This window comes from Nanorana parkeri, unplaced genomic scaffold, assembly GCF_000935625.1.
Source record: "Nanorana parkeri isolate BGI_ZX_2015 unplaced genomic scaffold, ASM93562v1 scaffold1502, whole genome shotgun sequence".
Classification (NCBI taxonomy): domain Eukaryota; kingdom Metazoa; phylum Chordata; class Amphibia; order Anura; family Dicroglossidae; genus Nanorana; species Nanorana parkeri.
The window spans coordinates 339,482-351,615 of record NW_017307770.1 but is presented as its reverse complement, the minus strand read 5'-3'; the positions used below and the strand labels follow the sequence as shown (position 1 = coordinate 351,615).

At 38.7% G+C, this 12,134-nt stretch overlaps 1 protein-coding gene across 1 annotated transcript; it reads left to right on the top strand.

Moving 5' to 3' along the window:
* The first annotated feature begins 3,792 nt into the window (after positions 1-3,792).
* On the top strand, positions 3,793-11,906 carry LOC108798551 (mucin-5AC-like). Its single transcript, XM_018570305.1, has 5 exons — positions 3,793-3,797; positions 4,385-4,437; positions 7,691-7,759; positions 9,498-10,210; positions 11,211-11,906. The coding sequence occupies exons 1-5, from the start codon at positions 3,793-3,795 to the stop codon at positions 11,904-11,906; spliced, it is 1,536 nt and encodes a 511-aa protein (XP_018425807.1).
* The last annotated feature ends 228 nt before the right edge of the window (positions 11,907-12,134 follow it).

Below are 12,134 nucleotides of genomic sequence, written 5' to 3'. Positions count from 1 at the left end.
ATGGGCAAACTTATAGTTTACTTTAATTTTCTATTGTCATATGCAAATGAACAAGTAAAGGTAGTATGTATGTTTTGTATTGCATCAGTAAGAAACTGTGCATCCAGAAAAATAGAAGCTCTGAATACGGATGTAGAGCCAAAGGAAATCGCACCGCTCCAACTCCTTAGCCACCATCAGGACTCCCCAGGTGCTGGTCTAATAGGTGCGTCTCCACCTTGGAATCTAGTAGTATGCAAACAGACCGCACTATGCAGAGAATTCCAATACTTCATACTTTATTGAAATTCACAGCAAATCCAGTAAATCAGTGAATACAAGTGTATAAAGCAACAAATACCAGCACTGCACACCCCCAACGAGCTACATCCTATCACATGTTTCACCCGTAGGCTTATTCATAGAGGTGAGACCTCTATGAATAAGCCTACGGGTGATTGGTATGGGAGACCTCTATGAATAAGCCTACGGGTGAAACATGTCATAGAATGTAGCTCGTTGGTGGTGTGCCGTGGTATTTGTTGCTTTATACCCTTGTATTCACTGATCTACTGGATTTGCTGTGAATTTCAATAAAGTACGAAGTATTGGAATTCTCTGGTAAAGTGCAGTCTGTTCTGAATACGGATGGTTTCAGATCTTCAGTGTTCAGAGGTTATCTGTTATCCCTACGCACTGTAACATTGTAGAAAACACATGGAGAATGCCATGGAGAAGATATTTTGAAGCTGCATCTCATAACAAAAGTGTATGTAAAGCCAAAACCTTTTTTTCAGGGTATCGTCTTCTTTTTTTTTTTGCTATCTGTGTTGCACTGTCAATATTTTTCATCACTTCCTCTCCTGGAGACACAACAGGAAAGGAGAGAAAATCTCTACAAAGTGAGGGAAAGCGTGTAGTTGTAATTTCAGGCCTTTTTTTTTTAAAACATTAGTTGACTGAGCTTCTCTAGCTTCAATGCTTACCTAGTTACTGGTCTGCAACAAGCATGTTATCATTCTAAGACAACAAATAAGTGGAAATATTTCTTATACCGATTCACCTATGAAGTTCTTCTTTATACTGGAAATCTTCTACTTCTGCAGGATGTGTTAGAAAATGTACTCAAATTTATCTGAAAAAAACCCACAAAAATCTGTAAATTGTCTGACAACCACTCAGCAAAATGCTCTGAAAGTGGATAGTCCATCATGGTACAGTGTGGTTACCCAATGCCCAGTGTGAAATAACCACCTTTTTTCAAAAGGCTGGTTTGGAGCTTGAATATAATGTTCTCAATAGGTATACTGGACACTCTTTATTAATTTTATACACCAGCAACTGAGACCTGTACAAAAAAAAGGTTTTTTTATTTGGTTTAAAAAAATTCTAGTGTTACATATTTTCCTGGCATGCATGAGTGGTCATCTTAGTACATACATTGAATGATTAATATCTATTAATTCCTGTAATTCTTCCAATAATATATATGCTATGCCATTAAACTGAACTTTCCGTGCCTTCCCATCATTTGATTTTATTTACTGTACTATATATAAAGTACAAAAAAGAAACATTCTCCTATTTCTCAAGATGTCATATCTTCATACTAATTACTGAACATTCTGCTAAATATACACAGGGAGGGACAGAAAAGGTGGTCATCGGGGAAGGGCCACAGTCAGAGAAGATTTTTTGTGATTTCAGAAGTTACAATGTTGGGATACTTTAGTGAAAAGTAACTTCAGGCAAAGGCTAAAACCTACGTCATATTCTGAGTGCAATTTGCTTGAATTGTTTAATAGCTGCAGGAGCCAGTACCGGCCTTAGAAGAGAACAAAAGATCTAAGACATTTTGTGTTTGAGTCTAAACATTTCTCAAATATTTGGAGTGCAAAGGAAGGGTGTAGCAAAAAAACAAAATGTTATTCGCTGACTCAGTACTGCAAATACATCTCTGCCTAATGCTATTCACTTAGGCTAGGTTATGTTTCAATAAAGACCCTAAAAATGTGACAGAAATAGTCACGTCACACTAACAAAGTAAGAATTAAGCTTTTTATTTCACCCGTGTAGGCTTGGTGTGGTTGTAGCTTTTAAAATGTCACCCTTTTATGTCAGTTTGCATTCAATACACCTGTTAAACAAATGATTGGAACAATCAATGACTGTGAATAGAGAAGGGGTCACTACACACAAAAACTTTCTTTTTCCACCCTCATATTTGTACAGTTGATCATTATGATGGACAGATGAAAGTAGAACAGACAAACTGATAACTGATAAATGGATAAAGAAACAGACACATAAATGGAATATAATAAATGCTACGGCCAGATCCTTCGGCAGCTTTGTGAATAGACCCCATAGTGTTCAATACATTTTCTCTCTATTAATGTATTATTTCCCTTCCATTGCTGGCACTTACCTTCTGCTTGCCACTCTACTTCCTACTCCTCTTAAATAACTTGAAACTGACAAAATTAATTGCCAGCCATCATTGTTTATTCCATATTTAATACAAAATAGACTTTGATTTACCAGAATTTTTTAAATAATAAAATAAATAAAAATGGCCTGGACAAAATGATGGATCCCTTAACCAATATTTGTTGGACAACCTTTAGAGGCAACCACTAAAGCTCTCTGTAGCTCTCCATGAAACATCTGCACCTACCAACTGGTAGTTTGACCCACTCTTCTTGAGCAAACTGCTCCAGCTGTCTCAGGTTTGAAGAATGCCTTGTTCAGACTGCACCTTTTAGCTCGTTCCATAGATGTTGGATAACATTTAGATCAAGGCTCATAGGTGGCCACTTCAGAATAATTCAGTGTTTTGTTCTTACCCATTCTTGGGTGCTTTTAGCTGTGCGTTTTGGGCCATTGGAGGATCCATGGCCTGTGAATGAGACAGAGCTTTCTGACACTGGGTAGTACAACCCCAAATCCCAAAAAGATGGGACACTGTGTAAAATCTACATAAAAACAGAATACAATGATTTGCAAAGTGTTGATTTGCAGAGTGTTGTTAAAAGAAGAGGGGATGCTACACTGTGGTAAACATGGCCACGTCCCAACTTTTTTGAGATGTGTTCCTGCCGTCAATTTCAAAATTACCTTTTTTTTTTTCAAATGGTAAATGTTCTGAGTTTAAACATTTGATATGTTTGCTATGTTCTATTGTGAATAAAATATGGATTTATGAGATTTGCAAATCATTGCATTCTGGTTTTCTGTAGATTTTACAGTGTCCCAACTTTTTGGGAATTGGGGTTGTACATTTCACTCCAGAATCCCTTGATCTTGAGATTTTATTCACAGATTCAAGACACCCATGCCAGATGCAGCCAAGCAGTCCTAAAACATAACTAAGCCTCCTACATGTTTCACAGTAGGTATTAGGGATGCACCAATACTGGTTTTTCGGTATCGAGTACAAGTACCGATATTTTTTCTTCGGTATTCGCCGTTACCGAATACCGATACTGGAAGTCCCATTAAGGAAGCCAGGCGGCGTGCAATGACTCGCCACCTGGCTTCCTGATTAACCGGAAAGCTGGACGGTGTGTAAAGACTCGCCACCCAGCCTCCCGATTGGCAGGGAAGCCATCAGGTGACGAGGGAGCATTAAGCCGGTTTTCTGGCCAATCAGAAAGCCGAGCAGCGTGTCATTACACGCTGCCCGGCTTCCAGATACCGGAAGTATCAGGCTAGGCATCGGAGCATTTGGGTGAGTACTCGCCCCAAATACTCGGTGTAGGTCCATCCCTAGTAGGTATGATGTACTTTTCTTTGAACGCTTAAAGGAGAACTATGAGGTGAGTGCTTTTCACTCACCTCATAGTTCTAGCCGACCTGTGACAATGAGACTGTCACAGGTAGGCTCAGTAGATCGGGAGGTGAGCGAACACATACCGGCGTTTGCTCACCTCTCGATCCTGTCACGGCTCTGTGCCGTGACAGGAGAGGGGCTGGATTCCCCTCTCCCCGCTCTGATCTGCCAGCGCTGACTGGCGGAACGGACGGGGGAGGGTACAGCTGCCTCTGCCTCTAGATAGGCAGAGCCAGCTGTCAGTCACGCAGCTGGGCGGATCCCGGCACAATTGTCAGGATCAGCTGTGGCGTCTCAGTATACCGCGAGCTACAGCTCGCGGTATACTGAGCCTAGGGTGACGGGGGGACGCTAGTTTGTGTCCTCCCGTTACCCTAAGGAGAACTATGGGGAAAAGCCTTAACCCCATAGTTCTCCTTTAATTTTTCCATCTCTGAACATAGAGCTGATGTGACTTGCAAAAAAACCCTAGTTTTTTCTCATCTGTCTAAAGAACATTCTCCTAGAAGCGTTGTAGCTTGTCAAAATGCATTTTAGCAAATTCCAGTCTGGGTTTTTATGTTTTCCATTCAGTCCTGCTGTGTCTTCTTCCTTTGAACCCACTGTTGCTCAAAAAACGACGGACGGTACAATAGAAAACACTAATGTACATTGATCTTAAAGTTCAGCTTGTTTCTCTCTGGGAGTTTTCTTGGCTCTTTGTCTACTATTTGTACTATCCTTCTGTTCACTTTCGGGTCGATTTCCTTTTGTGGCCATGTCTAGGAGCATTGGCCACAGTCACATGGACCTTAAATATCTTAATAATATTTGCAACAGTAGTCACATGAACATAAACCTAAAACATAAAAGAAAAACATAATTTTCTTTCTGATCTCCTCAGACAACTCTCTTCTTTGCTTTCTCTAGTCCCTGTTCAGTGTAGTGCACTCAATTATACCAAACAGCACTGCTGATGACTACTTTTGAAATATCACTATGATCCAATTGTTTGTAATCGTCTCTAGGTCTGTCCACACCTTTTAGAATGTCTTTGTACAATAGGCAATCATTTATCTCTTTTCACATTTTTGTTGTTGTAATTTATAACATACGAACGCATGCAGCTATACATGGGACTATTGCTTTTAATTAATGCACTTTTCAGAAGTGAAAATGCATTGTTTCAAACAGCTGTAAGGATACCAGCAAATCTTTCTACGTTTGTATGTTAAAGCCTAGTGAATTCAAGAGACATTTCTCTTATCTCTAATACTTACCCAAAATACTCCTACGAAACAATAAACTTTGTGAACTTTATTGCTTTGTGTTTTATTTTTCCTTTATGTTTGCAGTTTTCCCCTATGTTTATTTGGCTCAATTTTTATGCTGGCTCTGAATGCAGTGTGATCTGGCATTTTCATTGGGGAATCCTGGGAGCTTCATATGAAGTCTCTGAGTAACAGCTTTATATTAATATGTAATATACCAGATTATATGACTTCCCATATAGTGATGCGCTATAACACATACTGTATAATACATCTAATACATTTTCTTCAGTCCCTATTTTAAAGCTGTTCAATGCTTCAACATGAAAGTTCATAAAGTAGATGTACACCCCAACAAAATGACATTTAGTTTATATTTATAAATCACTTTGGGGTGTAGCTATAAAAGGTTTTCAGAGCCAGTCATTCTGTGAAAATTGACATTTACATTTGCACTGCACTATGGCCACTAAATGGAGCCAAGTAACATAGGAATAAGAATTTATTTAATTTGCTCCTTGTCTCCACCCAGTGGCCATAATGCAGTGCAAATGTAAAGGTTAGTTTTCTCAGAACCTACATGTCTACCTGTAGGTGAAACCTGTTTTCATAGTTAAAGCTTAAAATGAATCTCCACTATAAACCTTATTTCATTTTTGGATAGGGTTCCTATTGCTATATATGTTTGGTTTTTATTGCTATACATGCCCACTGGTGAGATTTCTCATGAGCGATGGTATTCTGTGAAATGAAACCGCACTCTTGTTCTGTAATACAAATATACCATCAAACATCCTCCCGCATTATATCAGCATTTAAGATCCTACAGATTAAGAGGTCATATATAAAAAACTTGACTCCAACAAATGTCAGTCCTTTGAGTGGCAATTCTTTGTACCAGGAATAAACACACAAAAGACATACTTTCATGATTAAGACTAAATAGGTAAATGCCAAAATGCCACTTGTGACATCAGTCTATAGAGAACTCCAAGAGAGTAATTGTATTAAGACATAAAGCCATGTTGAAAGATGGGTGTGAACTTACCTGTCATGGTTAAATGGGATAAAAAAGAAAACTTTGTCAAAGAGCAAACAAAAAAGGATTAATGTATTGTTCCAAAATACAAATACAGGAAGTATATTTCTCATGCATCTGCCATCAGTTTAAGCAATTATGTTTTTGTTTGGTAAAACCAGCCCCCTTTCTACGATTCGTTAAATGGTCGCACCTCTTGTATATAGAAAGGTTTAATACCAAAACTGCATGCCCAGCTAAAGTCTCTCACATACAAAGGAGGGTGATTGCAAGCAACTAGATACACTAAGGTAAGAATCACCCCACTGAAACATTATATTATGTAGAATGTATATGAATGTTACTACATTCTGGATTTATATTTGAAAATATGTATTTGAAACTAATTGTCACAGAAATATAAATAACATATTGCATTGATAACAATTATAATGGTAATAATAATAATGATGATAATAATAATATTGGCATTTGGCATGGGTCTATAAATTATATTTTGATTTAGAAAGATGTGCCCAGTGCCAGTATTATCTGTTGGAACATTACCAATTGCTTAGGAATGTCTTGTCATCATTTAGGAAACAATTTTGTAATGACATTTGACATTATTGGGCTGCACTGGATAGGGGAATTTTTTATTTGAGTTTTTTTTACATGTCATTATTTTTATTGAACAATTAACTTGCAAATATAGAAGCTTTGGGGCTGTTTTTTTAAAAGCAATTGAGACTGTTTTCTTAGCAAGTTGTATGTTGACTTTGAAAAGCGAGTGTTCTCTTAGATCAATAAAGCTCTGGTCCTGTAATCTAGATATTTAGCCCCCGCAAAAAAATTAGTTTAGTTTTAGATTCATTGAGATTTTGAAATTTCATTTGGTTCATTATTTGGATTTCGTGTCCGTAATTTTTGTTTCGTAACAATCAACAACAGGAAGTCACATGATCGTGTCTGTGATGCAACCCCCTACAGCCAAAAAACTCATTGGCCAGAGAACAGTCACATGTCCAATTTAGTTTCCTTTTGAACGAAATTCAAACGGATCAGAATTTTTGTTATATGAACATTCGGATTCGTTCGCATTCAGAAGCGTTCGAATTCGGAAATTTGGATGCATCTGAATGTCCCAATTTCACTAAATTTGGAAGAATATCAATTCGGAACTAAATGAACTTTAGATGTCTACTGGAATCGTCCAATCATGTTCAAGCAAAAATCTATTTTCTTTAATTTCCCTGACTCTCATGATTCAGAATTCAAGGTGAACACGGCTTCAGATTATTTGTTAAGCCAAGTGAACATTTACTTTGCTAAGTAATAACAGTCTCTATTGCTTTAGTAAATAAACTCCTACACCTCTTAGGTTACAACTCACTAATAAAGGATGATGATCATCAGTTTTGTTGGAGAGAATAACTGAAGAATCTAGTGGTTTTGTTGCCAGCTGTAAGCACTGCAACAGATGAGCTGCTTATTAGACGGGAAACACAATTGCTGGAACAACTATTATATATCATTATGTTTTAGCAGAAAAAAATAAAAAAAACATGGCTACAAATAAGCCCAGATTACTTTTTGATTCTCTTATCCCAGATTACACCATGAAGACCTTGGCTTTGCTGTCCTTATTGGCCCTGTTTTTCAGAACAGCTCATTCTCAGAGTAAGTAAAGAAACAAATGTACACCTTACAAATTTTGAGCGCAAGATTAATATTACAGTACTTCAGGTAGAGGGTTGTTTTTGTTGTGTTGCCATATCTGCAGATTAATGGATGTATTTGTCTTTCACATCGGCTATAAAGATTATTTAATAAGGTGCAAAGAGCAGCAATGTGCAGTAACAAGAACAGCCAATCAGCTATCACCAGTTTAATGTGGACAGAAAAATAAAGTAATGGCATTGATTTACTAAAAGCAAAAAGGCTGTTTAGTTTGCAAGGGGATTTTCCCTTAGCTCAGTGAATGTGGTGAAAATTGACTTTGCAAAGAATATCCAATCCCATAAAAAGGAAAATAAAATAAAAAACATTTTTTTTGGTTTGTACATAATTGGATGATGGAAGTCAACAGAGCTTCATCTCGTTCACAAAGTAAACATTTACCTTTAGTAAATAAACCCCTATACTTCACACACATTATAACATTTATTTATAAGTATAAGTATGGTGTCACATTTTGGCAATATAACCTGTAAATTGGGTAGTTATGTCACTTTGGCACATGATACATAGTTGGGTTGGAAATAAATATGTTTCTTCCAGGTTTACTTATATAGGCCCAACGGGGTTGATTTACTCAAGGCAAATAGGCTGATTGCTTTGAAAAAGAATTTTCACTTTAGCTTTGTGAATGAGGTGAAGCTCTTCTGACTTCCATCATACAATCATGTGCAAGCAAACAAAAATAAAAAACATTCCATGATAGAATTCAGTAAGTGTTCCAGCTTATCAATTTAGAAAGTCATGGAATCAGCATGGCTGCCAGGTAACTAGCTTTTTCAGAAGGAGAGGCAGCAGAGGAAGGCCACATATTTCTGTTAGTACAGGTTTACTTTAAAATTGAAATGTATTCTTTGCTAAATTGTTTTATGATTTTCTGAGAAAAAAATCTAGTTTTATGATATACCTGTATATGAGTTGCATATGGTATAACACAATTGTAAATATTATATGAAAATATAATAGAAAAAATAAGACTAATCCAAGACAGGGAGATACAATGAGGGGAAATGATGAAAACTGGAGCAGACAGAATCTAGAGCAGATGCCCATGGTAACCAATCAGCTGCTCTCTTTCATTTGCAAAGCTTAACTGAACACAAAAAAATGAAAAGTTGATTGTTGCCATGGGCAGCTGCTCCAGATTTGATAAATTACCCTCTATATATTTCCAGCTGAGCCTATCTTCTAGCAGCTGTCAGGAGAAGGGGTCCAACAGAAGTAGGATATATTTGAGCTGAAATAGGCTGTGGCCTAGGCTGGAAGGGCTGTGACTGGTGGTACACAGGAACTCTCACACTGTGTTGTAGACTGCCTGCAACACATTTCTATGTAGAACAAATTGTTCTAGACTGCCACCCCTCCTAGCACAACAATGCAACCAGGTCCTTATTATTGTCCCTGCAGTTTGCATATTTGTGTTGGTGGCCTAGTATTCTATCCTCTCTTGTTCAGGCTGAGGCTGTAGCATTGTGTGTATTAATGGCATTACTTTACATGGAATCCTTCATTTCTAAAACCTATCCAGACTACCTATGCACCAAGTGTATACAAATTAGCAGTCTGAGTATTCCTGACATGCCACACCAGATACTTGGCAGTATGGAGATGTATATAACCCTTTAGCTATAAGATTGGGTCCACAGAAGTAGCACATAATCCCTTTCTGTTTTTATCACAGATGCACTGACATGTTCTTCTTGCCATCCTACTGCCAGCACTTGTACCCAGAAGTCAGGCTATGTGACATGCAGCTGTATATCCGGCTATGCTGGAAATGGAATAAACTGCACAGCCATCGCTTCCTGTACCACAGAGACCTGCTGTATCCCAGGCTATTACTGGGATAGCAGAGTAGGTTATAAACTTTGCACAGATATAAATGAATGTGCAGATGCAACACTAAACAAGTGTGTCCCCTCATCCACCTGTACAAACAGGGTCGGTATACATTTATGTGGCAGTACCAGAAGTGTTGCCTGCCCCAGTAGCACATGCTCCTATGACCAAGACTGCCTGAATGTTGGAGGCACTGTTCAGTGCACAGATCCATGCCTGAATTACCAGCTACTGAATGGAACCAGTAGATTGTCTACAATCAATTCCACTGGAGTCTTCGTCACTGACAGATACAACTTTGGCTGGTTTCGCTACAATGGAACAGTAGGTTTGAGGATGCAGGAGGGTTGCGTTGGTTCTATTAAATGTGGATCAGCTGAACCATATACCCTGAATGCCAGCCATCCAGCTATTGGTCAAGGTGTGGTGATGATGCCCCTTTTTGCTAACTCAGTAACAGGATGTACAGCTGCAGGAACCATCCCAGTCAAAGCCTGTGCTGGAGGGTACTACGTCTATAAGTTCTCTGGAAGCCTAAAATCTGAGGTTTATTGTACAGGTAAGGAAATCCTAATATTAGCTGTGAACAAAGCCATGACATGAATGTGGTTAATAAAATGGAGCAAAATGAGTTCATTAGCTAGTAAGGAGTATTTTGTATGCTTTCGGTTAAAGATTAGTGGTTAGATACCGCTGCTGTAATCTGCCTGCAGATCTATTTCCCTTGGTCTTTAAAAGAGAAACTCAATCCTCCTAGTCTCCTATTTGCTGAGGGTGGTGTCATCGTAACCCACATGACAAGCGATTACACCAGCCATTTGAAGGCTTGAAACATTGGTTATGAGCTGACATAAGCACACTGGCAACTGTGTCAGTTATCACCAGAGGCATGCCTTAAATGTAGCATGTTCTGCACATGCCCTAGTAGGAGAAAACAACATTAGTATGTTTGATTTTGGATTTAATAACATTTATTGAACACTTCTTGAGCTTTTTGTGAAGCAATTAAATCAGTGTGTTTATTGCCGCTTTAAGTGGTTTATATTTTTAGGCTATTGTTACTGTTACCAAGTGGCTTATTGAAAAAGTATAGAGCTGTAAACACAGTAAACATAATATATCTCTAGTTCCCCATATGTTTATTCATATTTCAGTCTGGAACTTATCACATTGCATTTTAATTATAGCATAGCTAACTGTATGACACTTCTGTTCAGTTCCAATGTGTGTTATTTTAACTTGAGAAAGACTCTTCATTAACACAGCTGTGTATTTCATTTCAGATCCCTCAGGATTTGTTGTTCCAACCCTGCCTCCAACTACAACTCCAACAACTACCACTACAACTCCAACTACTACCACCCCAACTACCACCACTCCAACAACAACTACCACCCCAACTACCACCATTCCAACTACTACAACTCCAACCACTACTACCCCAACCACTACCACCCCAACTACCACCACTCCAACCACTACCACCCCAACTACCACCACTCCAACTACCACCACTCCAACCACTACAACTCCAACCACCACTCCAACCACTCCAACTCCAACCACTACCACCCCAACTACCACCACTCCAACCACTACAACTCCAACCACTACCACCCCAACTACCACCCCTCCAACTACTACCACTCCAACTACCACAACTACAACCCCAACAACTACCACCACAACTCCAACCACCACCACTCCAACAACTACCACCCCAACAACTACCACCCCAACAACTACTACAACAACGACACCACCTACTACTACTACTACTACTCCAACTACCACAACTCCATTGCCAACTACCACTCAGCCTCAGAAAAATATCACTGTGACCACAATAAGAAGCAGTATAGTAGTGAATGTCACTTCCACTGTTGAAACACTCAATGGTGCAGACATGTCATACTTAGAGGTTAGTGAAACTAGTACAATGTACACTGAAGTGAAGACTATTAGCCCAACCACGATTACAAGCAACATTAACAACTCAGTTACACCATCTTACACTAAGATTACAGTTGGCATTGGTAGTCCTGTTACGTTTACCAACAATCCTCCTCCCCAAATTTCAGGCAATGCAACAGCTGTTCCTAATCAGCAACCTTTTCAGGGTATGCCGTATTTCAGTAAACCACCACAAACCAAAACCCTTACTGAGACTTTTACCATCAATGACAGAAATGTTACCAGCACCACTACAACAACCACTATTACAACAGAGGAGATCATTGTAATGGTGTAATAGTCCCACCCTGGACTGAACATTCACTCTCTATTTGTCTATATCTCTCTAAAATTATTTAAGGAACATGAAATGGGAAACAGGAGAAATCAGCATTGCTAAACTTCACCCACAAGCATATGTATGCCACAGCAACCATACTTATTACACAGGTAACACACCAGCACAACAACATTCCACACCAGTGATCACAGGCATGTTTGGTGTCCTGTTAAAAACCACTATCTG

Excerpts from the sequence above, each read along its gene's own strand:
- LOC108798551 (XM_018570305.1), top strand. Across the intron at positions 4,438-7,690 it reads TGCTCAAAAAACGACGGACG|ATTACACCATGAAGACCTTG; the intron begins GTACAATAGAAA and ends CTCTTATCCCAG. Across the intron at positions 7,760-9,497 it reads CAGAACAGCTCATTCTCAGA|ATGCACTGACATGTTCTTCT; the intron begins GTAAGTAAAGAA and ends TTTTTATCACAG.